Source organism: Excalfactoria chinensis, chromosome 20 (genome assembly GCF_039878825.1).
Source record: "Excalfactoria chinensis isolate bCotChi1 chromosome 20, bCotChi1.hap2, whole genome shotgun sequence".
Lineage (NCBI taxonomy): Eukaryota > Metazoa > Chordata > Aves > Galliformes > Phasianidae > Excalfactoria > Excalfactoria chinensis.
The window spans coordinates 5,820,401-5,841,420 of NC_092844.1; the positions used below are offsets into that span (position 1 = coordinate 5,820,401).

General features: G+C 65.7%; 6 protein-coding genes across 13 annotated transcripts in view; 2 read left to right on the forward strand and 4 right to left on the reverse strand.

Moving 5' to 3' along the window:
- The first annotated feature begins 70 nt into the window (after positions 1 to 70).
- RNF207 (ring finger protein 207) lies at positions 71 to 5,179 on the forward strand. Of its 8 annotated transcripts, none has more exons than XM_072354169.1 (17): positions 439 to 708; positions 782 to 914; positions 996 to 1,140; positions 1,208 to 1,289; positions 1,372 to 1,447; positions 1,494 to 1,637; positions 1,750 to 1,796; positions 1,900 to 1,972; positions 2,055 to 2,123; positions 2,206 to 2,274; positions 2,346 to 2,467; positions 3,489 to 3,678; positions 3,760 to 3,945; positions 4,020 to 4,071; positions 4,149 to 4,266; positions 4,338 to 4,433; positions 4,708 to 5,179. In XM_072354169.1, exons 1-17 carry the CDS (start codon positions 518 to 520, stop codon positions 4,844 to 4,846), a joined length of 1,932 nt encoding a protein of 643 aa, XP_072210270.1. In that variant the 5' UTR covers positions 439 to 517; the 3' UTR covers positions 4,847 to 5,179. The 8 variants fall into 8 exon arrangements, with proteins under 8 accessions (XP_072210265.1, XP_072210267.1, XP_072210266.1 ...); XM_072354170.1 differs by having other exon boundaries at positions 443 to 708; positions 1,512 to 1,637; XM_072354171.1 differs by having other exon boundaries at positions 445 to 708; positions 1,512 to 1,637; positions 4,353 to 4,433.
- Positions 5,180 to 5,427: 248 nt separating this feature from the next.
- Positions 5,428 to 8,469, reverse strand: ICMT (isoprenylcysteine carboxyl methyltransferase). Its single transcript, XM_072354173.1, has 5 exons — positions 8,199 to 8,469; positions 8,024 to 8,112; positions 7,684 to 7,853; positions 6,933 to 7,150; positions 5,428 to 6,797 (listed from the first exon to the last, which is right to left on the reverse strand). The coding sequence occupies exons 1-5, from the start codon at positions 8,436 to 8,438 to the stop codon at positions 6,615 to 6,617; spliced, it is 900 nt and encodes a 299-aa protein (XP_072210274.1). The 5' UTR covers positions 8,439 to 8,469; the 3' UTR covers positions 5,428 to 6,614.
- Positions 8,470 to 8,569: 100 nt separating this feature from the next.
- On the reverse strand, positions 8,570 to 12,108 carry GPR153 (G protein-coupled receptor 153). The gene is made up of 6 exons (XM_072354172.1): positions 12,016 to 12,108; positions 10,463 to 11,473; positions 9,893 to 10,322; positions 9,641 to 9,830; positions 9,376 to 9,566; positions 8,570 to 9,307 (listed from the first exon to the last, which is right to left on the reverse strand). Exons 2-6 carry the CDS (start codon positions 10,837 to 10,839, stop codon positions 8,696 to 8,698), a joined length of 1,800 nt encoding a protein of 599 aa, XP_072210273.1. The 5' UTR covers positions 10,840 to 11,473; positions 12,016 to 12,108; the 3' UTR covers positions 8,570 to 8,695.
- Positions 12,109 to 12,174: 66 nt separating this feature from the next.
- CAMTA1 (calmodulin binding transcription activator 1) overlaps positions 12,175 to 21,020 on the forward strand; it is a 266,410-nt gene continuing 257,564 nt past the window's right edge. The window contains exon 1 of the mRNA XM_072354281.1: positions 12,175 to 12,178. The gene's annotated coding sequence lies outside the window, so the exon portion shown is untranslated. The remainder of the gene's footprint in view (positions 12,179 to 21,020) is intronic.
- ACOT7 (acyl-CoA thioesterase 7) lies at positions 12,432 to 18,828 on the reverse strand. Its single transcript, XM_072354491.1, has 10 exons — positions 18,691 to 18,828; positions 18,259 to 18,376; positions 17,766 to 17,922; positions 17,098 to 17,189; positions 16,875 to 16,989; positions 16,537 to 16,551; positions 16,208 to 16,294; positions 14,740 to 14,856; positions 14,362 to 14,546; positions 12,432 to 13,106 (listed from the first exon to the last, which is right to left on the reverse strand). The coding sequence occupies exons 1-10, from the start codon at positions 18,741 to 18,743 to the stop codon at positions 13,002 to 13,004; spliced, it is 1,044 nt and encodes a 347-aa protein (XP_072210592.1). The 5' UTR covers positions 18,744 to 18,828; the 3' UTR covers positions 12,432 to 13,001.
- HES2 (hes family bHLH transcription factor 2) lies at positions 19,762 to 20,473 on the reverse strand. Its single transcript, XM_072354603.1, has 4 exons — positions 20,417 to 20,473; positions 20,250 to 20,345; positions 20,019 to 20,109; positions 19,762 to 19,947 (listed from the first exon to the last, which is right to left on the reverse strand). The coding sequence occupies exons 1-4, from the start codon at positions 20,471 to 20,473 to the stop codon at positions 19,763 to 19,765; spliced, it is 429 nt and encodes a 142-aa protein (XP_072210704.1). The 3' UTR covers position 19,762.

The window sequence follows — 21,020 nt, forward strand, 5'->3', positions numbered from 1 at the left end:
CTCGTGCTGCCTGACCAATGCCGGGGGAGCAGAGAGGGCGGAGCTGACGGGCGGGGGCGGGGCCAGAGCGAGGGGGCGTGGTCCGGATCCCGCTGGCGCGTCCCCGGCGGCGGCGGCCACGTGCGTGAAGTGAGGCCGCCGCGCCCCGCCCCGGGCTGCAGAGCGGTCGCGGTGCCGGTGCGTGTCCGCGGTGCCGCCGAGCTGCCGTCACGGGGCGGCCGGTGAACGGCACGTCGGGAGGGACGCCCCGCGAAGGGGGACGCGTTGTCACCGGGGTCACCGTGTCACGGGAAGCACCGCGTCACGAGGGCCGTGCTGCTGAACGGGACGCCCCGATGACTGCGGAACAGCCGTGCCGGGGTCGCCCCGCGAGGCCCCATCCCGAGGCCGCGCTCCCAGCCGCGCTGCCCTCCCCCGCAGCCCGCGGAGCCGCCCCGCGAGGCCGGCGGTTAAAAATAGCCGGGCCGGGAGGGTCCGCCCCGCGGCGCTGGGGCCGGCGGCGGGGCCGGGGCTGCCGATGGCGGGCGGCATCTTCTCCCCGCTGGGGAGCTGCGCGGAGCTGGAGCAGGGCGCCTGGCACCCGCTGGTTTGCCTGCTGTGCCACGGCCCCTTCCAGCAGCCCTGCCTGCTCGATTGCTATCACGCCTTCTGCGCCAGCTGCTTGCGGGGCCGCGCCGCCTCCGGCCGCCTGCGCTGCCCCCTCTGCGGGTACGGCCGCTCGGGACGCCGCCGCGCGTGGGGACCCGCCCCGTGCCGGTGCTCAACCCGCCCCTTCCCTCAGGCATCCGTCGGTGGTGCGGGGCGGCACGGGGCTGCCCCCGGTGGACCGTCTGCTTCAGTTCCTGGTGGACAGCTCGGCGGAGGGCTCGGAGGACGCGCAGTGCGCCAACTGCGACCGGCGCTGCGCCGAGGCGGTGAGGAGCCGGCAGAGGCCGCGACCCGGCTGAGGCTCCGCGACGCCTCCGCCGCCACCACCGCCTCCCGTGTACCGGCAGGACCTGGACGCCATGTGCTTCTGCAACACGTGCGGCCAGCCGCTGTGCGCCCCGTGCCGCGAGGAGACGCACCGCGCCAAAGTCTTCGCCCGCCACGAGATCGTGTCGCTCAGCAAACGCACCAAAGCCATCCACAAGAAGTGCCGTGAGTACCGCCCGCGAGCGCCGCGCCGCGCCGTGCCACACCGGGCAGGACGTGCCTGTCCTTACAGCGCTGCACGAGGAGCCCTACATCATGTTCTCCACCGAGAAGAAGTCCATGCTCTGCATCAACTGCTTCAGGGACATGCAGGGGTAAGTAAGTGTCCCCGCGGCCCCATACGTGTCCCCGTGGCCGCGTGTCCCAGCCGTGCCCTCACCGCCCACCTTGCCGCAGGGAGAGCCGGGCACACTGCATTGACATCGAGACGGCGTATGTGCAGGGCTGCGAGAAGCTGGACCAGGCAGTGCTGGTAGGTGAGATCGGGGTCGGGCGCGGGGCCACAGCGGTGCCACAAGCTCCGTGCTGCCCCGCAGGCAGTGAAGGAGCTGCAGACATCCACGCGTGAGGCCATCGTCCTCCTCAAGGCCATGATTGAGGAGGTGCGCAACAGCGCCAGCGAGGAGGAGTCGGCCATCAACGCCCTGTTCAGCGGCATGCAGGTGTGGGGCTGTGCCCACGGGTGTCCCAGCGGCCCCGTGCCCTGTAGCGTGGTGCTGGCACGGAGCACGGCTGCAGGGTGCCCATGTGCCCATGTGCCCGTGCTGTTGGCAGGAGCAGCTCTCTGACAGGAAGAAAGCGCTCCTGAAAGCTGTGCAGAGGTGAGGGGCTGCGGGCAGCACCACAGGTGTTGGGGCAGAGTGCCCTCCTGGTGTGCACCGAGTGCCTGGGCAGCTCCTCATAGCCGGCTCCTGCTGTACACAGCCAGCACGAGGAGAAGGAGAAGGCGTTCAAGGAGCAGCTGGCCCACCTCGCCTCCCTGCTGCCCACCCTGCAGGTAGGGCCGGGTCACCCAGGGCTCGGGGCTGAGGGTCAGACAGACCCCAGGGAAGGGGCGGCGGTGACACGGCTGTGTGCAGGTCCACCTGGTGATCTGCTCAGCCTTCCTGAGCTCCGCCAACAAAGCCGAGTTCCTCGACCTGGGCTATGTGAGTAGTGCTGGCACTGCACAGCACCTGGTGCCGCCGTGCCGGGACCCCCCACAACCCTGAGCCCACCTCAACCTTCCAGCAACTGATGGAGCGGCTGCAGAGGATCGTCAAGCTGCCGCACCGCCTGCGGCCAGCCCAGACCAGCAAGGTAGCACGGGGCCGACCCCTGCCCACCGCCCCACGGGCAGCCCCAGCCCCACTGCCCGTCTCACCCTGCAGATCAACACCGAGTACCGCGCTGAGTTTGCGCGCTGCCTGGAGCCCCTGCTGGTTCTCACCCCTCGCCGCTCCGTGGTGGGCAGCGCTGGCGGCATCGGGCCTGGCATCACCGGAGCAAACATGTGAGGTGCTGGGGTGGGGTGGGCAGAGGGGGGACATGCGCTGTGCCGTGCACTCCCTCCTGCATCGCTGCATCGCTGTGCCAGGCTCACTTCCTTCCCTGCCCTTGAGCCTGTCCTCATGAAGGTGGCCTGGGGACAGCACAGAATGCAGCTGTGCTGATGAACGACAGGCACGGGGGCTTCAAGTGACAGTTCTGGGAACGGGGCGGGCAGTGCTGGCAGCGGACACCGAGCAACACCACGCCTGGTCCCCAGCCCCAATGAGGGCCATACCGAGCTCCAGCCAGCGCCGTGCCAGCTCCTGCTCACCGCACACCCCGCTCTGCCGCGGCCCTGCAGCCTCTTGGCCCACCACTATTTTTATCAGGATTTCAGAGAAGTGCCCGGCCGTTCCTTGCTGGGATATATTTAGGCCCATTGATGTCACAGTGGTGCGGGCCCTGCCAGGCGCTGCCGGCTGCTCGTCCCGCACAGAGGACAAACAGGCACCGCTGCCCGTGGGCAACACTCCTCGCACCCAGCCGGGCTCTGCGGCATGGGGCAGCTGAGCACCAGGAGAACGGAGCTGCATAGTGGGACCGCAACGCTGCACGGTGGGATCGTGGTATTGCTTGATGGGGAAATGGTGCTGCTTAGTGGGAGCGCGGTGCTGCACGGGGCCAGCAGGGAGCTGGGGGAGGTGGTGGCAGCAGTTGGGGAGCAGGACGGGGCAGAGGCAGGCAGGGAGCTCCTGCACAAACGTGGCTGCACAAAGCCAGCTCCTGCCTCCTTTGTGCCAGAGCTGAGCTGCTGAGCAGGGCAGTGAGCACCAGTGTAAGGCCTGCTATGGAAATCCAATTTTGAGGCAGCACAATGTGCTTCCGACCAACCTGAGTACCCGAGTGCAGAAAGGCACGGGGGGGCTTTGGCAGTTTGTATCTCAGGGGTTGGACACCCCCAGCCCCAGGCACAGCTCTGGCTGCAGGGAGTGCCGGGTCCCAGGGGCCGCCCTCTGCATCCCACCGCTGTCACCTCCATGCAGGATCCCCGGCAGCCAATGCTCCAAGACACTGATGGTGCCCGGCTGTCCCCCCGCTGGAGATAAGATGTCCAGCAGCTCCATGGTGCGGAAGCCGACGCTGCACCGATACATCAGCACCAAAGTGCTGCTGGCCGAGGGCCGTGAGACGCCCTTCGCTGAGCACTGCCGCAACTATGAGAACACCTACCGGGTATGGGGCAGGGGGGGGGGGCGGGAGGGGGAGCTCCTGACCCTCGCTGCCTATTGCTGTGCCTCTCCCCCATGCACGCAGATGCTGCAGACGGAGATCCAGAGCCTGAAGGACCAGGTGCAGGAGCTGCACCGCGACCTCACCAAGCACCACTCCCTCATCCGCACCGAGATCATGAGCGAGATCCTGCAGAAGTCGCTGCAGATGGATGTGCAGATTGCAGCCCACTACTCCGCGGTGGAAATGATGCGCAGCGTGTTTGAGGAGGTGCGGGGGCAGGATCCCTTCCTCCCTCCCCCAGTGCCGCGTGCCTGTGCCAGCTGCACCCGTTCCCACTGCAGGTCTGGGAGGAGACGTACCAGAGAGTGGCCAACGAGCAGGAGATCTATGAAGGTACAGCTGACGGGCAGAGCCTCCCCCCTGCAGCCGTTCGGTGCTGCAGGGCACAGACACAGCACTCTCGCCCCCAGCCCAGCTCCACGACCTGCTGCAGCTGCGGCAGGAGAACAGCTGCCTGACCACCATCACCAAGCAGATTGCGCCCTACGTGCGCTCCATCGCCAAGGTGAAGGAGCGGCTGGAGCCCAGGTGAGCAGTGCGGCTGCTTTCAGTGCTGGGGCCCAGCCCCGTTCCCCTTCCCATACCCAGCCACAGTCCAGCTCGTCCTGCTGCAGGTTGCAGGAGCCCCGGGAGCCCAAGGATGAGCGCACACAGATACTGCTCAGGATTGATGACAGCAGTGAAGCAGCACAAAGGTAGGTGACAGCCAAGGTCTCAGTGCAGACACCTCCATGCACAGGGATGCCTCGTTCCAGCCCCTCATGCTGGCAGCAGGGAAACTGTGGTGCCATCTGCATCGCCCCACACCTCTCTGGACAGTGGGGAGGGAAAGCAAAGCACTTCCAGGGGGGGTCAGGTGCCCTTGTGTGCCCTCCGAGCACAAGGGATCGGAGGGGATTAGAGCTCTGGAAAAGAGCTGCTTAACCCAGCGGGCTCAGCTGCCTGCCCAGCCTGCTGCCCCTGCCCTAGGGACAGCTCACCCAGTGGCACAGACAGCAGGGAGCTGAGCACCCCCGGGGACACGTCCCCAAAGAAGGAGCACCCTGGGAGCACACAGAGGAGCGGGACCCTGAGCACAGACCGGGAGGAACCCACAGGCTCAAGCTGAGCACCCAGAGCTGTGCTGCTCCACGTTGGCTGTGACCGACTGCACTGCGCAGTCATGGTCAGGCTGCGTGAGAGCTGCCCTGGGGAGGCACAGACTCGTATCTAACACACCTGGATTCTACTTTAGTCTTTCTCTAAGCAGCGGTTGTGGTTTTCCTTGTAGTACGTTCAAACTCGTGGCCTTTGCTGTGAGCAAGGTTGGAAAAACAGACTGAATGTGGCTGAGTTTGTAGTGTGTCACATAGCAAACATCTGGCTTAGGACAATGGAAAGAAAATCCCTTTATATTCCCCATCCCGTGTGTCAAAAGTGAAAATAAAAGTGTATGAATGGACTCTGCTCTTTGTTCTGGCCCAGGGCAAAGGGGATTCCAGGTCCCACTGGTCCAGCCCTCCTCGAAACCAAGTTAAACTTCAGTGTTACACTGAAAGGTACCGAGAAACCCACCAGGAACTGTACAACCAGCTTTGCTGCTCTGAGCCCCACCTGCAGGTCCCCCCAGTAACATCCAGGTACCCCCAATAACCTCCAGGTACCCCCAGTAACCTCCAGGTACCCCCAATAACCTCCAGACACAAGTTGGCAGTTCTTGGTTTGGTTTGTTTTTTAATCTCTCTTATAAAAAACAGTCCCCAAAGCGATTCCCATCAGCGCCTTCTTTCCTGAGCTGAATCACAGTACCTTGCCAAGGAATACTGCAAGCCCGAAGCGTGTACTGACAAGCGACTCGTTTCCATTCCAGCAAGGAAGAACGACATAAAACCCAAGAAAACAAGTGAAACCTCTTTGGTATATCACAACAGAATAAATTATACCACAAAGCTTGAATAGGAACCATTTCCAAAATGGCAATGTTTAAAATAGCGTTAGCCAGCCAAACTCTTCTTGTGTTTAGAGAGGATTTCCCTGGGAGCAGCTTCTCCCACCCACACCGACAGCCCAGGTTTCCCCCCACCCAAGCACTGCAGCTCCCTTAAAGCCCCCTCCCGACTCTCCAAAGCGAAGCCCCGGGATCTCTGTGGACAGAGCTGCCTGTGAAGACGCCTGGTGGGGCAGGAAGCAGCACGATTTGGAAGCAGGTCTTGGATGAGCACCGTCTGCAGGGACAGAGCAGGCACAGCAAAGAGGTTTGGGAAGGAAGCAGCCGGGTGGCTCCTGAGCTCACTGAGGTGCTGGCAATGCAAGAGTGCCAGGAACACAGAGGAGGCTCCATCAGCAGCGTCAGGGGAACCCCAACCCATGCCGTGCTGCCAGCTGACACCAAGATGTGCCACAGAGCGGTGCATCTAACAAGACGAAAGCGAGGCGTGCTCCTGCAAGCTGTCCGAGCAGCAGCCAGGGGCTTGCAGGACCAGGCCTCCAGGGATTGAAGCTGTGCTGTCTGGCTTGTAAGGTCAAAAAGAGCTTCACAATTGTTATGCCATAAGAACAACGTTCCAGCTGGCACCTTCCCAGCGCAGGGGTGGAAAACTCATTCTCCAAAAGCATCAGTCCACGTGAGCTTCAGTCCAATTCAGCTGTTTCAGGCAGGAGGATCGTTTCTCTTTCAGATTGCTATAAGTTATCCAGAAGATCCCTGAACAGAGGGCTCTTATCGAGGAGGATGAACGAGCTGCTGAGCTCCTGGTGACCTGGAAGGCTGCCCAGCCCTGCAGCCCTCAGCGAGCGGACAGCCGGGAAATGGGAGCAGGCTGCTCGGCGCCAGCACTATGCATAGTTCCTCACCCAGAGCCGGAGGTTGCCTCAACCAGTCCGGTTCCAGCCCTGCGTTACAGTTCCACTTTCACTCCTTTAATAAAAGGGAGACCCGACGGCACCTTCCTTTTGTATTCCAGATATTCCTCTCCAAAAAAGTGAATGAGCGTGATCTCCTCCTCTTCTATCCTCTCCCTGAAGAAACGCCAGGATGCTAACGTGTAGCCGACCACGCAGATGGGATTGCAGAGCAGCACCTGCCAACACACAACAGCGTCACCGTCCCATCGGCTCCACCACGGCCCCACCTCCCCAGGAGACCCTGGTTGGGGCAGCATTAACAAACAGTCACGTTGTAAGAGGAAAGGATCCCAGGGTTTGGCATACGGTACCTGCGTTCCAATACTCCAGTAGAACCATCCCACGTAAGACGGGTGCCGGAACCACCCATAGACCCCAGTTGTCACCAAAGTGTGAGTGTCCGATTTCTCATTCTGAACAATGTGGTTGAAGTTGGAGCCAGCTGTGAGCATGGCAGCTTTCCTCAGGCAATCCCCCACGATCACCATCAATAACCCCACGGTACTCAGCCAGGTGATCTGCTTCATCTCTGCAAGTGAAGAAGCACGGGTCACTACAGGATCCAGCAGGGGGCTCCGCGCTGCGGGCAGGGGGTGCAGGTGGGAGCCCAGGGGGGTCAGGCAGGGACACAAAGGCGGGTGGGATTCTGCCCCACCTCAGAGCAACGAACAACACACGGGCTGTGCTCAATGCTCTGCCTCTCTGCAACAAGAGAAGCATCAGCTGCTGCACCCCCACCCCTTAACTGAGCCAACTGCTGTCTGCAGCACAGCACGGCTGCTCTGAGAGACACAGCATGAAGCAGGGCCTGGCTTTGTATTGTGGAGCAAAGCTCAGGCAGAGCAGAGCTCACCCAGCACGCTTGGAGCTCAGCAAGAGGCTCAGCAGCCTGGCCTTCCAGCCAGCCCCTCTGCCAGGGAAGGGCAGCAGCGGCCTCCAACAAAAAGCAAACCCAGTTGGTTTGCAGCCACGTGCAATTTAAGCAAAGCTGTTTCTATGAGCAGCACCATCCAGTCCCACCAGCCGGTGTGTCAGGGATCACAGCTCGGGGCCGGGGCTGACCTGGCAGCAGGAGCTTCTCCAGCGTGAATTCCACCCAGGAGGAGAGCGCGGCCAGGTTGTACTCGAAGCTGTGGTTGAGCAGGAAGGAATCCAGCGAGAGGCTGCGCGGGTTGTTGATGGCCGTCACCAGGTACTCGGAGTAGTGGAACAGCGACAGCGAGCACATGTACCTGCGGGGAGGGGGCGCCGCAGGGCCCGGGGGGCGCTCGCATCTCGGCCCCGGGGCCCGGCGATCCCTCCTCCCCCGGGCAGCCCCCGCGCCCCGCGATACCCCCCCTCCTCCTCCACGCCCGGTATCCCCCGGTATCCCCCCCCCACCCCGCGCCCCCCCGTCCCTCACCAGCCGAAGTGGCGCCAGGCGGAGCGGCCGGCGCTGAGCAGCAGCCCGCAGCCGAAGGCGAAGCCCAGGAAGGCGGCCCGGATGGCGATCTGCAAGCAGAGTGCACGCTCCAACCGCCGGCCCCGAGGCACCACCCGGCGCTCCCCGCCCCGCAGCGCCCCGCGGCGCCCCGCACCTTGTAGAGCGGCCGCGGGTACAGCAGCAGCAGCGCCGCGTTCACGGCGGCCACGTGTAGAGCGAGCGCCAGGCGGCCCCGCCAACCCGGCGCGCTGAGCAGTGCGGGCGGGGAGCCCAGAGCGAGCGGCAGCGCCGCCACCGAAGCGCCCAGCAGGAAGGCGGCCAGGCTGGAGCGCGCCTCCCGGCCCAGCCGCCCGCGCCGCCACCGCCACCGCCCCGCCGCCTCCGTCGCCGCCATCTTGGCGGCACGCCCCGCCCCGCCCCGCGTCGCCTTGGAAACGGCTCTCGCGAGACCTCGCGCCCCGCCCCGTCACGTGCCGGCGCTCTCGCGAGGGAGCGGAAAACACGCGCATGCGCGATCGTCGCGGGAAACCGGAAGCCGGAAGCCGTCCGGAGCGGCCGGTGTGCGGGGCCGGCCCGGCGGTGTAGGCCGCAGCTCCGGGCGGCGGGTCTTTATTGCAAACCGGGAAGGACAAAAGCCATAAAAACGCCCGGCTACGAGGCCGAGCCGATGGAGCCCGAGCGGAAGGTGACGTACCCGGAGGAGGCGGACGGCGAGCTGAGGAAGCTGCTGCTGCTGCCCCCCCCGCCGCCCGCCAGGCCCGACCGAACCGGCCACGGCTCCGCGCCCGGCCCGCACCGCGCAGCCCGCACCGCGCAGCCCCCGGCGGGCGGCGGGACGGGGAGCCGCGCCGCGTCCTCGGGGACCGCAGGCCGTGCCGGTACCGACAGGCCGCACACGGGGCCGGGCGGCCGCCGGGCTTCCCGCTGCAGAGCGGCCGTGGGGAAGGCGGGGAGCAGCGCGTGGTGCCGCCCCAACGCGGGCAGCGACGCGACGGAGGCCGAGCGCGCCGTGCCGCCCGCAGCACCGCGAGCCGGGGGAACGTCCTCGCGGGGGAGGCGCGGCGGGGCGGCCAGGCTGTCGGAGCGGCGGCGGTGGGGGCTGAGCCGCTCGTCGCGGTGCGGGCTGAGGCCGCGATGAGGCGCCAGGAGCCGGGCCAGCCCCGCCGCATCTCCGTCCGGCCCCCAGCGCTGCAGGTACGCCGCCAGCTGCCCGCCGGCCCACAGCTCTGTCTCGTCGTGCGAGAAGCGGCGCAGCGGGGGCACCTGCGGGAAAGCAGCGTCAGCGACGGGGGCTGCGGCTCCGCACCCCGGCACCCAGCGCCCGCCCTCACCTGCAGGTACTGCATGCGGTCCCCTGGCTCCGTCCTGGCGGGGCTCACCGGGGGCAGGCCGTGCTCCAGCACTGAGAAGTCACGCGTGGCCATAGGGTCCAGCACCAGCACCTCGGCCGCGCAGCCGCACTCGTAGGGGCGGTCGTACACCAGCTCTCCCGCCACGGCCACCGCGCCCTCCAGGCTGCTCTCTGACGGGAATGGGTGCGCTGTCATTCTGGGCACGGCCTGCCCTCAGCACGTCCCCCCCCGCCACGCACCCCACCTTCGTCCTCGTCGTCGTTGTCCAGCACGGAGCGGCACTTCTCACAGACGGCACGTGGGTTGGCACGGTAACGGTCACAGGCCCAAAGGAAGAGGGGCAGGAGCAGGGACTGCGCCAGCGAGCACCAGAGGAGACACAGCACCATCCACTGGGAGGAGGTGTCCGAGCGCAGGCTGGCAGCGCTCACCACCTGTAGCATCGGCCCGTCACCAGCAGCCCCACACACCCGCGCCCCTTCCCAGTTGCACTCACCAGTACTGGGAAGCCCATCAGGGTGTCGTAGACGAGGACAATGACGGTGATCAGATAGGTGATCTGCAGGGAGGTCTTGATGGACTCGGATCCATCAATGGAGGAGCGCCGCTTGCCCTGGGCATCCTCCACCACGATGGTGGGCACGTGGAACTGGCTGCTGCTGGCGTTGGGGCCACGTCGACCCGAGACAGTGTGGAAGAGAGCGATGCCGATGCAGACAGCACCAACAGCCATACTGCCCCCAATGAGGAGCAGGAAGCAGACGCCGAAGCCCAGGCCGATCTCTGTCACAACGAAGCGGCAGTCCCTGGCGTAGAAGCGCTCGGTGGTGTCGTGCCACCCCACTGCTGGCAGAGTGGAGAGGATGAAGGAGACCATCCAGATGCCCATCACGGTGTGAACGGCTTGCTTCCGTGTGTTGCTCAGCCTGGGGAGAGGGGCAGAGCCCCCAGAGTGCTCAGCACTGTGGGGTCTGTATGGCAGCACTTGCTGCCCTCTCCCTGGGCTCTGGCACCAGCGCTGAATGACACCCAGAGATGGGATACAGGGCAGACTGGGCTGTGGTACCTGTAGTTGACGGGCCAGCGGACCATCCACATGCGGTGGTAGGAAAGGGAGGTGACAGAGAAGCAGGTGACCAGTGTCAGGGTGTAGAAGGTGGAGACAAAGACCTTGCAGAGCCCCTCGTTCCACTCGTAGCCTGAGTGCCACCGCCGGAGCTGCACCACCGCGTATGTGGTGATGGGGATGGCGGTGTTGAGGATGTGGGTGCCCGCCAAGGAGCACAGCAGGAACTCCAGCGGCTTCCACTTCTTCTGCTTGGCACTGATGCTGAGGATGCCCCAGGCGTTGGCGAGCAGTGAGATGCCGGCACACGCCAGCCAGGCTACCGCATTGCCGGGCAGCCGCTGCTCATCGTGCATGGTGGAGGGACGGGGCACCATCAGCGGGGTGCTGCGGGGCTGCGGCCGGAGGCATCCTAGGGCACGCTGTGCTCCATTGGGGCGGGCAGTGCTGGGTGCTGCCAAGCCCAACACCTGCAAGTGAGTGAGGCCATCAGCGGCACCACAGTGCCACCCCACAGTGCCACCACAGCCCGGCAGGCTTTTCCCCACCAAGGCGATGCCTGAGCTCACGGTGCCCGCCGGCGCTGCAGCCTCTCAGCTATAATTAGACTCCTTGGGATGAAGCAGTGAGCAGGCACTGCTGGCACGGCCGCCTCACCCCGGGCACAGCAGCAGCCCGTGTCCCCACACTGTGATGTGCAGCGCGGTGCTCGGGGACCCCCACGCGGGGCACAGCTCAGCACCCAGAGCTCCCCACACGGCTGCCAAAAGTCAGGAGCTATTCTGGGTTTCCCATTAGATTCTCTCTCTTAAAAATAACTATAGGGAAAGCAGCCTCCGGAGCCTGCTGTGCCGCCAAGGGAAGCCCGCAGCCCACGCCACCGGCGCCCCGGGAAGTTCCCCGACACCCCACATTCGCGGTACCGTGGGTCACGCAGGGGCTGCTCCTCGACGCGTGACAGTCCCCGCATGGGGGCACCACTCGGCTGTGCCCGGGGGGCTGAGCGACGCGCTGAACAAAAAGGAACAAAAAAAATAAAAAGAAAAAGGGAAAAGCATCCGCTCTTATGTAACCGCGGCCCCCCGCGCGCGTCTCCTGGGGGGATTTCGGGGCGCGGGTGACACCGCCTCGAAGCGCACCGGTGCCACCCGCCTCGGCGGACCCGCTGCTCGGACCGTCACTGGACGCTCCGGACCCGGCAGCCCCGCGCGCCCCCCCGCATTCCGGCCGCGCCTCCCGCTCCCCGCTGCGTCCCGACACCCCTCGCTCGGCTCGGGCCCCCCCGGAACGAACCCGGGCGGCCCGGAGCAAGGAGGCGTCGTCGGGCGCAGCTCCGCTGCCTCCTCGCGGGCCGCCCGGAGGGGTCGCCCGGCCCCGGCGCCGCTCCCCCCACCCCGCGGCCGCCGCCGCCCCCCGCCCACCCTCGGCGGCGCCGCCGCCCCCCGCCCGGCACCGGAGCCCCGCGCTCCTCGGCTGCCCGACGGCGGGTGCGCCCTGCGGGCAGCGGGACGCCGCGGGTGCCGGGTTCGGTGCCGGTGCCGCCCCGCCCGTACCTGCCGCCGAGGGCGCAGCGCAACCCGGTGCCGTGCCCCGCCGCGGGGCTGCCGCCCGCACCGAGCCGAGCGCCCAGCCGGGGCCGCGGCGGGCGGGCGGGAGAAGCACGGCGCATGCCTCGGCACCGCCCGCCGCGCCGCACGGGCACGGACCCCGGCCCGGCCCCCGCCCCCCGAGCAGCCCCGGCAGAGGCCGCCCGAGTCCCGGTGGGAGCCGCGGCTCCTCCGCTTCGCTCCCCGGGGCGGGCGGGGCAGGGACCGCCGAGCCCCCTCCCCTGACCCAGCCCCCCCCCGCTGCGCACCGTGACCCCCAGCCGGCTGCCGTTCGCGGGGCTCCGGCCCCTCCCGTAAGGACCGGGGGGTTCCGACCGCCCTCCGGGGGAGTGTCCGCGGCTCGGAGCCTTTGGAACAAGCTTGTAACCGGCACCGCTGCTCCAGAACAACAACAAAAGTGCCACCCGATTTATTTCAGTCAAAGATGACAGACTTTATTTATGTCACAGTATTCCTTAAATAACTGGGATGCGCACAGAGAAACTACCTAGAGGTTTCAATGGAATGGGCTGAGACATTCAATACAATACTTGGTCGCGTTTAGAGCTGCGAGTATCATAAATAAGCTTTGGTGTACGTTTGTAGGACACACTGTAAGTGTAACACGGCATCACAAAGACTCGAGGCCTCGTGCGTCCCTCCTGCTGCCACGTGCGCCCGCCCCGCTCCGGCACCGGCAGCTTAAAGCACCGCACGGCGCTCAGAACGACCAAGGGATGCAGACGCTCCCGGCTGAGCCCGAGCGAGCTCCTGAGCCACCTAAAGCACGGGGTGAGGGTGGAAGCGGCACAGCCCTCCTGCAGCACAGCCCTCCTGCAGCACCGGATCCGCACGCGAGCCCCGCTCCGGCGGCACGGCCGCAGCACGAGGCCCCGCACACGCAACACAACACGAATGGGGACGGGGAGGTTCGGCTGAGCGGCGCGGGGCCGTCAGTGCTGGGCAGCCTGCTGCATCTGCGCCTGCCGCTTGGCTTTCGTCTGCAGGTAGCGGCCCTTCCCCTCCTCAAAGCGCCTCTTCTCCTCCTCGCTCTCCGTCTGGCAGAAGCAGAAGAAAGCAGCGCCACGAGCATTAGCTTAATTAGGAGCCGAACGGGCAGATCTGACGCGTGGGCAAATTGACACGGGCTGTTGGATCGATGCACGCAGCTTCCTCCCAGCTGTCGGGCTCAGCGTCGCCCACAGCAGCGTCTGGAGGCTGGGCTGCATCCTCAGTGCTCTACCACCGCAGCCCCACAGCGCAGCCTCGGCCCCACCGCCCGGATTTGGCCCTCTCCAAAGCCCAGCTCCACGCCGGAGGGCCCCGCACAGCCCCCACTGCACAGCACAGAAGCCCTGCGGGTCCGCGGGCAGCAGAGAGCAAAAAGAAATGCCGTCGCTGCACACAGCGCGGCTCCCTCTGAGAGCTCGTTAAAGATGCATTACTCTGAGCTCCGCCGGGACCACGGACATTAATAATTAAATCACTGCCAGCAGGAAGATGCAACCGTGACTGCCCTCACCGGGCTGCTTGGGCAGGAGATGCAATCACAGCTGAGACACGGAGACCCAACCGGAGCCACATGGCCCAGGAAGGATGAGCAGCACCCTCAGCTCATGCTTAGGCTGCAAGGCAGCGTGCACCAGGAGCCCTGAACCACGACAGCACCAGCAGGACGGATCTGCAGCAGCAGGCTAACAGCGAGCAGTGCGTTTCATCCCAGCAACATGCATTCCCCAAGCTTACAGCTGGAGATGGGAAAGCGCCGGGCAGGGGATGGATCCTGCTGGGGCAGCACTGCACCTCCTGCTGCGGGAGCTGAGGTGGGACGCGGCTCCACAGAACGCAGCCGGGATGGCTGGTTTTCAATTAGCCAACAAAATACTCTGAGACACCACGGGGCACAGAACAGGAGGAGAGCCACACAGCACAGCGCATTCATCAAGGAGCAGCTCCCCACCGGCAGCACCGGGGGAAGCAGTGGAGCGTGGAGCCCAGCGCCAGGTTTTCCTCCATCATCAGAAGGGAAAACCCACCTCTGAGCTGGCAGTTTTCAACCAGGAGGGATCACAAAAGCCCACCCCGCAGCCTGGTTTGGAGAGGCTTGCTCAAGCTTATGCTTTTCTACTGAATAATTCAAGGAAGAGGTTTTATTGGACAACGAAGCCCTGAGGGCATCACATGAAAAGCCCAAGTATGGAAAATATTTGGTGTTTAATAAACAAGCTGAAAGCTCCCATGCTTGCAGCAGAGCCATAGCGCTGAGCTGTGAGAAAGCAGCAAAGCCCCCCAGCCCCATCCCTGTGAGCTTACCAGCAGCTGGGGCACCGGCAGCGGCTTCCCCTCCTTGCTCAGCGACACGTAGGTGAAGAAGGCGCTGACGGCTCGGTACCGCTCCTGCGGCTCATCCACAAACGGGTCGGCATCCACAAACACCTCGATCTCCATGGACTTATTGCTCGTGAAGGTCATGCGCCCGGAGATGGTGATGACGCTGCCTGCGGGGCGCAGAGCGGCAGCGGTGCCACGGCACGGCCCTCGTGTGCATGCAGCTGCGAGCCCAATGCCATCGCCCAGGCATCGGATGCCCCCCGCCCCAGGGCTGCTTCCTGCTTTGCCAACCCACCGGGCAGCACGGGGCCTGCTGAGGCTGCGGCTGGCAGAGGTGCCCAAGCCGTGCCCACCCCTCACCTTTCTTGATCTTCTCGTGGAAGTTGATGGCGTCCACCGAGGCGGTGACGATGTTGGTTTTGCAGTGACGGGCGGCCACGATCCCAGCGACCTCATCCATCAGCTTCATGGTGACCCCTGCGGGGGGAGGAGAGCGGCTGCAGCCCGGCTCAAACCCTGAGCTTCCAAAGCCTACAGACTATGCAGCACTAAGGTTGCCCCCCGAAAACAGCAGCACAGCCCTGTCTCTGTGCACACCGCACACCCCTATTGCTGCTGCAGTGGGGGATCCCCCCCCCTGCCCATCCCTGCAGAGCTGCCGGCCCAGAGGAAATCACTCCAGCACAAATTACAGTCATTTCACACGCAGTGTTTATAATCCAGGATTTGCAATTTAAAAGACAGCACCAAGATTGTAGGATTTACAGCTTGACTGTGTCAGTTTCCTGGGCTGCAGGGGAAAAAATCCCTGTCTGGCTCCAAACATCTGGTGCTGCGGATCCTTCCAAGTGCAATATTTAACTGCCCGTGGATCTCAAAGCAGCGACAGCACATTGACTGTCTTTGAAGGATCTATTCTTAACAGCATTTCTTCTCTCACATACGTAACAAACCCTTCTCAAGGCGGGGTGCTGCCTGGCACACAGCAGCCATGTGCCACACCGGGTACCGAGCCTCACTGCACCGACCTGGATGGCAGCGGCACCGCCTGGGAATGCAGAGTTGCCATAGCAACTGCCCATTTTTATTACTGCCAGGACGGTGCCAGACCCCCAGGGAGGAGCGGTGCTGCCCGGCCCTCCCCAGGCCATGTCACTGCTGGTTAAGTCACTGCCGTCTGTGTGCTTCCTTTCCTTGCTAAGGAGCAGGACAGGAGCTTAGTGCAGCCCCAGCGCTGCATCTTCACACTGTGGGATGTTTCCCAGATACTGTGACTCTCCCTGCTGCTATTCTTACCCCATCTGCCACCTGGTGCTAATTAGACCTCACACTCCCTAATTAGACCTTGAAGTTCGGTGCCATCTCGGCTCTGCTCTTCAGAAGTGAACCTCAGAGCTCTCACCCTGCTCTGCACATCACCGCCCCATTGCCCTGCCCGGATACAGCAGCAATCTGTTACCGCTGCGCTCACAGCTCGGCTGGCTGCGCTTTGTAGGTAGATGAGAAAATTGCACGCCTCAATTATCCTCACCCCGTAGGCCCATTTGCTGCCTGCGGGCTCCCAGGGGCTCATTCCGGCTCTGTGCGAGCCCATTACCGCGCACGGTGCCATTAGGCAGCGCTCAGGGACTGCGAGCGCCACGCAGGAGAAATGAAGTCAATGGTGCATCATAATTGTCACCAAACACGGGCTGCAGGCACCAGCTGCAAAGTGCCCACGTGCCAAAATAGCTTTTCTGCCCCTCCACCAAAGCAATGCTGCATCCCACCCTGGACCCAGGGACTCACCCGGTGCCAAGCCCCACACGGAGCCGTGCTGCTAACTCACCTCCATGCACAAAGCCGAGCAGCGTGCAGTCTGATGGGCCCACCAGGTGGATCAGGCTGGACTGGCTGTAGCCCACCGTGTGCGGCTCTGCTCATGGGGAGACACAGCGGGGTCAGCACAGCCCGGCATTGCACCCCCACACCCTATGGGCAATGCTGCAAACCACACTGCTTCCACCTCAGGACCCCCCAGCCATGCACACACTGCTGACCACTGACATGCAAGTGCCATTAAACCTAAGTGACACAAACTGTGGACAGAAAACTGGGCCCAGAGCCTCACACACAACCTCAAAGGCAGCGCCCACTGCGCGCTGTGCACAGCCTTACCTTTCGTCTGCCTATCTGTGAGCATGAGGAGCAAGGGAGAAAAGGCATTTAAGCAACCTGCATTATTCATTACTGCCAAGGTGACCCAGTTCCATCCCTGCACATCCATTTGCAGCCCGGGCCGCACTCTGGGATCGGTTCGTCTGGCCATGCTGGAGCTGTGAGCACCTGCATGCCCCACACCTGGTCCCACAGCAGCACGGCAGCACTGCTTGCAGGCAGTGAGCTGCAGAAGCCCGGCTCTGTACCCCAGCTCAGCCCCCCGCCTGCCTGCTGGACCCCTGAGCCCACAGTCACCACTTGCTCCGGGCAGCATTTGCTGACAGCAGCCTCCTTACCTGGGTTGATCACTGGGAGGATCACATCTCCATTCCTCTGCTTGGTCTCCAGCCGGTCCAGCTTCTGCTCCTCGTAGCGCTTCCTGCCCTCATCCTCCTGCTCCTTGTGCACGTACTGCAGCGAGAGGCACATGGCATCGCACTGCCACTGTGACAGCAGGGACAGAGACCCCCCGGCCGCCATCTGGGTCCCCATTGCATCCAGAGCCACCAGCAACCCTACCTGGATGGGGGGCACCTCCACCACCTTGTTGACGTTCTTCAGGGCCAGCGGCACGTACCACAGCGTGGCTTTGTTCGTCACTTTCTTTGCCCCTGGAAGAGGGAGGGCAGCGGGAGTGAGGCAGGGAGCGTGTGTGGCTGTGATGGTGTTTGGGAACACAGCGCACTCCAAAGGAATCCTGACAAGCCCAGCTGGTTACCATGGCAACCGCAGGGAAGGGCTTTTGTCAGGACAAAGCTGGAAACGTGCGCTAAATCATCCCCAAAGCAGCAGCCATCAAGGGCCACACAGCTGTGCCCACGTTCCCCACTGTCCCTCCTGCCCAGCCCAGCCTGGTGCTGCGGGGATGAAGCTCAGCTATCAGCATGTGCCCCCCGGCTCACAGCAGTCCTTTCCCCAGAGCTCTGAGGGCTTGGAGGCACCCTCAGATCCTGCCTGGACTTTCAGGCTGCACCAAAACCTTTGGAGCAGAACTTGGCCCAGCAGGTGGCACAGAAAGAACTGCACCTCACCAGGCAGCTGCTGCGGGGAGCCCACAGTGCCCTGCGTGCCACAGCACAGCACGCTGGGACTCAGCAGCAGAGATGCTGGCAGTGAATGCAGCCCTCTAGTGTCCTGGCTGCCATCCTGGCACGCAGCAGCACCCTGCCCTGCTGGGAACCATTTACCTGTCAAGATATTCTCAGACATCACGTTGACCTGCACTTCCACGGAGTGCTTGGAGGTGTAGGTGATCTCAGCGCTGACGTTGGCCACCTCTCCGATGCACATGGGGGAGAGGAAGTCCGTCCGCTCCACGCGCGCCAACGCAGCCACACAGGGCTCCTGTGGGCACAGCAGCGCACGGTCAGGGCACAGCGAGGGGGGAGCACCGAGCACCGGGCTCTTCATGAGAGGGAGGGGAGGGCACGGAGCCACCACGGGGACCCCTGAGAGCCGAGGGCTGCGCCCCCAGAGACGGGGGGGGCTCCTCCCTTCTGCAGAGGCACAGGAAGCAGAAAGCCTTTCTGCAGCAGGAGCTGGGCGCACCGCAGCACGGTGGCCGCCCGGCAGCAGAGCGGGGCAGGGGGTGCAGAGCAGCTCGTGGAGGACCCGCTTCCTGCCCGTCCCGAACCGAAGCGGCCCGGCAAGGCGGGGCGACCCCCCCCCGTCCCCGCTCACCCCCTGCCCGGAGTTGCAGTGCCGGGTGCTGATGATGGCTCCCGCCTCCTCGATCATCTTCAGCACGGTGCCGCCGTGCACGTTGCCCGCGATGTTGGCGTCGTCGGGGCGCATGATCCTGCGGAGGCAGCGCTCGGCCCAGGGGGGGTCCCGCCCGTCCCGGCCCGCCATGCCGGATGCCCGGAGACGTCAGCACGTGGCGAGCGCTTCCTGCCCGTCGCCGCGGTAACCGCCCGGTACCCGCCGCGCTCGGGCCGCCCCCCCCCGGTCCCATCCCGGCGTTAAACGGATGCACGGAACGCACGGAACGCGCCGCGACCAGCTCCGACCGGCCCCATCCCGGCCGCATCGCCCCGCCCCGCACCCCGAGGGCGGCTCAAGGGCACCGGCACCGGCGGCACCGGAACCCCCGGCGGGGCGGGGCGGCGTTACCTGGAGACCTGGATGGTGGCCGGGCCCGGACCCGCCGCGCCCCGCTCCGACATGGCGGCACCGGCGCCCGCCAGCAACGGCGCTGCGGCGGCGGCGCTGAACCGAGAAGTGCCGCCCCGCCCCGGCCGTGCGCAGGGGGCGGAGCCGCCGCTGTGCCCGCGGGTACCGCCAGGGGGCGCTGCGGGGAGCGGCGTCGTGCGGCGGCCCGGGCGGCGGGTTGCTCGGCGGGGCCACGCGGTGCGGTTCACGGCTCCGCTCCTCGGGGGGCGGCTCGGGCCAAACCGGCGCTTCGCCCGCCCCGCTGCGCCCACCCGCTGCCCGCGAGGCCCCGCGCGGAGCTCCGGCGCAGCCCCGGTTGGCGACCGAAACCGAGGTCGTGCCCGCGCCCCGCCCCGCGCTTCCCTGCCCCCGGGCCGCTCCCTCGGGCTCCCGCCGTGCCCCGGGCGGGCTCGCACCGCCACCTTGAGGTCGGGGCTCACCCGTGGCCTGTGAGCGAGCCCTGCAGCCCCGCAGACACGGTGCACGGCAGGACACGCCGCCACGCTCCGTTCCCACGCTCCTCCAGCCCTCGGCTGCCGCGGGCAGAGCGCAGCTCCTGGAAACGCTGAGCGAAACTGTTTGCGCACCAGCAGCCCCCGTGGGCGGCAGCGCTGCAACGTGCCCGGGCCTGAGCCCTGCGCTGCCACGGGGCACACACTGCTGGTGTCACCTCCAAAGCCAGAGCCCGGCAGGGCCTCCGTGTGCCCGCATACGGGGCAGGGACAAGCCCAGGCCTGGCACAGAAGCGGGGTGTGCAAGAGCTGCCAGGCCATTGCATCAAGGGGCCCATGCCGCAGCTCGCCTGGTAATTAGCCATGGCTGTGGCTGCAGATTGACCGCGCTGGCTGCCAGGGCCTCTGCTGAAACCTCACTGCTCCCAGGCAGCACGTGGTGCCACACCAGGCGTGGGACAGGGAGGCCGTGCCAGCACTGCTGGGACAGCTGCTGCTCAGCTTTGGCCAAAGGTTTATTTGTACAAAGGGCTGGGGGTCTGTACAAATAAATAGGGCTATGTACAACTGCTCGTGGGGGTCTACCAGGGCCGCCAGAGCGGTGTGGGGGCTGCGTGGCGTGGGGTGGGGGGGGGCGGCTGGGCCGCCTTGGGGCAGGTGGGCGGTGGAGGCTCCGGGAGGCAGCTGCGGGCGGGGGGCGGCGGCACGGGGGGCAGCAGAGCGGCCAGGCAGGCGCGGTACCCGGCGCGGAAGCTCTCGGAGGGCTCTGCGGAGAGATGGCCGTGAGCACCGGGCCGGGACAAGGCAGGTGGGTGGGGAGCTGGTTGGGGGCCTCACCTGGGGCCGAGGGTGCAGCCGGCACCTCCTTCAGGAATTGCACGGTCATCTCCAGGATGTCCGCCTTCTCCAGCTTGGAGCAGCGGGAGCTCTGCGAGGGGCGGTGGTGGGCAACGGGCACCGGGAAGGGGGGGGCGGGGATGGGGTGGGGGGAAAGGGTCAGACGGGGACAGAGACGTGAGGGGCAGGGAATGAGGAGCGGGGGCCGCAGGGCCGGGCCGCGGCACTCACATCCTTGCAGACGAGCGGCAGGATGAGCGTTTTGAGCTGGTTGAGGCTCTCGTTGATGCGGGCACGGCGGCGTTTCTCCAGGAGGGGCTTGAGGGTCTGCGGGGAGAAGAGGCCGTGAGGGCGGCCCGGCATCGCCGGAGGTGCTTCTCGTGCAGACCGGAGCTCACCTTGCGCGGCTCGGCGGGGCGGCGCGCGGTCTGCGGGACGGCTCCCGGCGGGGACATCGCGCTCCGGCGCTCCGGAACCGCCAACGCCTTTATGAGGCGCCGGGCCGCCCCGCCTCCGGGCCCCGTGAGGAAGGCAGAGCGGGGACGGTGGGGCAGGGAGGCAGGACGGGCGGGTGGGCAGGTAAGGAGGGCAGGGCGTGCAGGTAAGGGGGCAGGCAGGGCAGGGGGCGGGCGGAGGGCGGCCCGGCCCCGCCGCTGTCCGCCGTGCTGGAGCCGCCGCCGCTGTCCGCGGTGCTGACGGAGCGGGGCCGGGCGGGGCGGGGGGTCTCGGCCCGTCCCCGGTGAGCGCCGTCGGTCCCACCGGCTCCCGCCCCGCGCTGCCGTTGCTGGGAGGGAGGAGCGCTGCGGAACAAGTGGGGACCGCTGGGAGCGGGGGCGCACCGGGGTCCTCACCCTGCGGACACCCGACGGGCCCCACCGGGCAGTGACGGGCAGGTCCCGGTCCCGTCGCCGCCTCTTTCTTTCATCAGAAGCGTGGACCCGGTCTCGCGACTCCCGTTACGCCCACAGGTCTGAAAGCAACTTTCTGGTCCCGAGGGCTTCA

What these genes read in the sequence shown, in the direction of transcription:
- HES2 (XM_072354603.1), bottom strand. Translation starts at nt 20,473, where the DNA reads ATGTCCCCGCCGGGAGCCGTCCCGCAGACCGCGCGCCGCCCCGCCGAG. An exon ending in GCCCCGCCGAGCCGCGCAAG is followed by an intron (nt 20,346 to 20,416) that starts GTGAGCTCCGGT and finishes TTCTCCCCGCAG; the next exon opens with ACCCTCAAGCCCCTCCTGGA. An exon ending in GGCTGCACCCTCGGCCCCAG is followed by an intron (nt 19,948 to 20,018) that starts GTGAGGCCCCCA and finishes ATCTCTCCGCAG; the next exon opens with AGCCCTCCGAGAGCTTCCGC.
- RNF207 (XM_072354164.1), top strand. Translation starts at nt 336, where the DNA reads ATGACTGCGGAACAGCCGTGCCGGGGTCGCCCCGCGAGGCCCCATCCC. An exon ending in GGCCAGCCCAGACCAGCAAG is followed by an intron (nt 2,275 to 2,345) that starts GTAGCACGGGGC and finishes CTCACCCTGCAG; the next exon opens with ATCAACACCGAGTACCGCGC. An exon ending in CGAGCAGGAGATCTATGAAG is followed by an intron (nt 4,072 to 4,148) that starts GTACAGCTGACG and finishes TCTCGCCCCCAG; the next exon opens with CCCAGCTCCACGACCTGCTG.
- ICMT (XM_072354173.1), bottom strand. Translation starts at nt 8,438, where the DNA reads ATGGCGGCGACGGAGGCGGCGGGGCGGTGGCGGTGGCGGCGCGGGCGG. An exon ending in ACCCGCGGCCGCTCTACAAG is followed by an intron (nt 8,113 to 8,198) that starts GTGCGGGGCGCC and finishes CTCTGCTTGCAG; the next exon opens with ATCGCCATCCGGGCCGCCTT. An exon ending in GCCTGGCGCCACTTCGGCTG is followed by an intron (nt 7,854 to 8,023) that starts GTGAGGGACGGG and finishes CCCTCCCCGCAG; the next exon opens with GTACATGTGCTCGCTGTCGC.
- ACOT7 (XM_072354491.1), bottom strand. Translation starts at nt 18,743, where the DNA reads ATGTCGGAGCGGGGCGCGGCGGGTCCGGGCCCGGCCACCATCCAGGTC. An exon ending in CCACGAGAAGATCAAGAAAG is followed by an intron (nt 14,547 to 14,739) that starts GTGAGGGGTGGG and finishes TGCGCCCCGCAG; the next exon opens with GCAGCGTCATCACCATCTCC. An exon ending in TGCCGGTGCCCCAGCTGCTG is followed by an intron (nt 13,107 to 14,361) that starts GTAAGCTCACAG and finishes TGCTTCTGCCAG; the next exon opens with ACGGAGAGCGAGGAGGAGAA.
- GPR153 (XM_072354172.1), bottom strand. Translation starts at nt 10,839, where the DNA reads ATGGTGCCCCGTCCCTCCACCATGCACGATGAGCAGCGGCTGCCCGGC. An exon ending in CGCTGGCCCGTCAACTACAG is followed by an intron (nt 10,323 to 10,462) that starts GTACCACAGCCC and finishes CCCTCTCCCCAG; the next exon opens with GCTGAGCAACACACGGAAGC. An exon ending in CAACGACGACGAGGACGAAG is followed by an intron (nt 9,567 to 9,640) that starts GTGGGGTGCGTG and finishes CATTCCCGTCAG; the next exon opens with AGAGCAGCCTGGAGGGCGCG.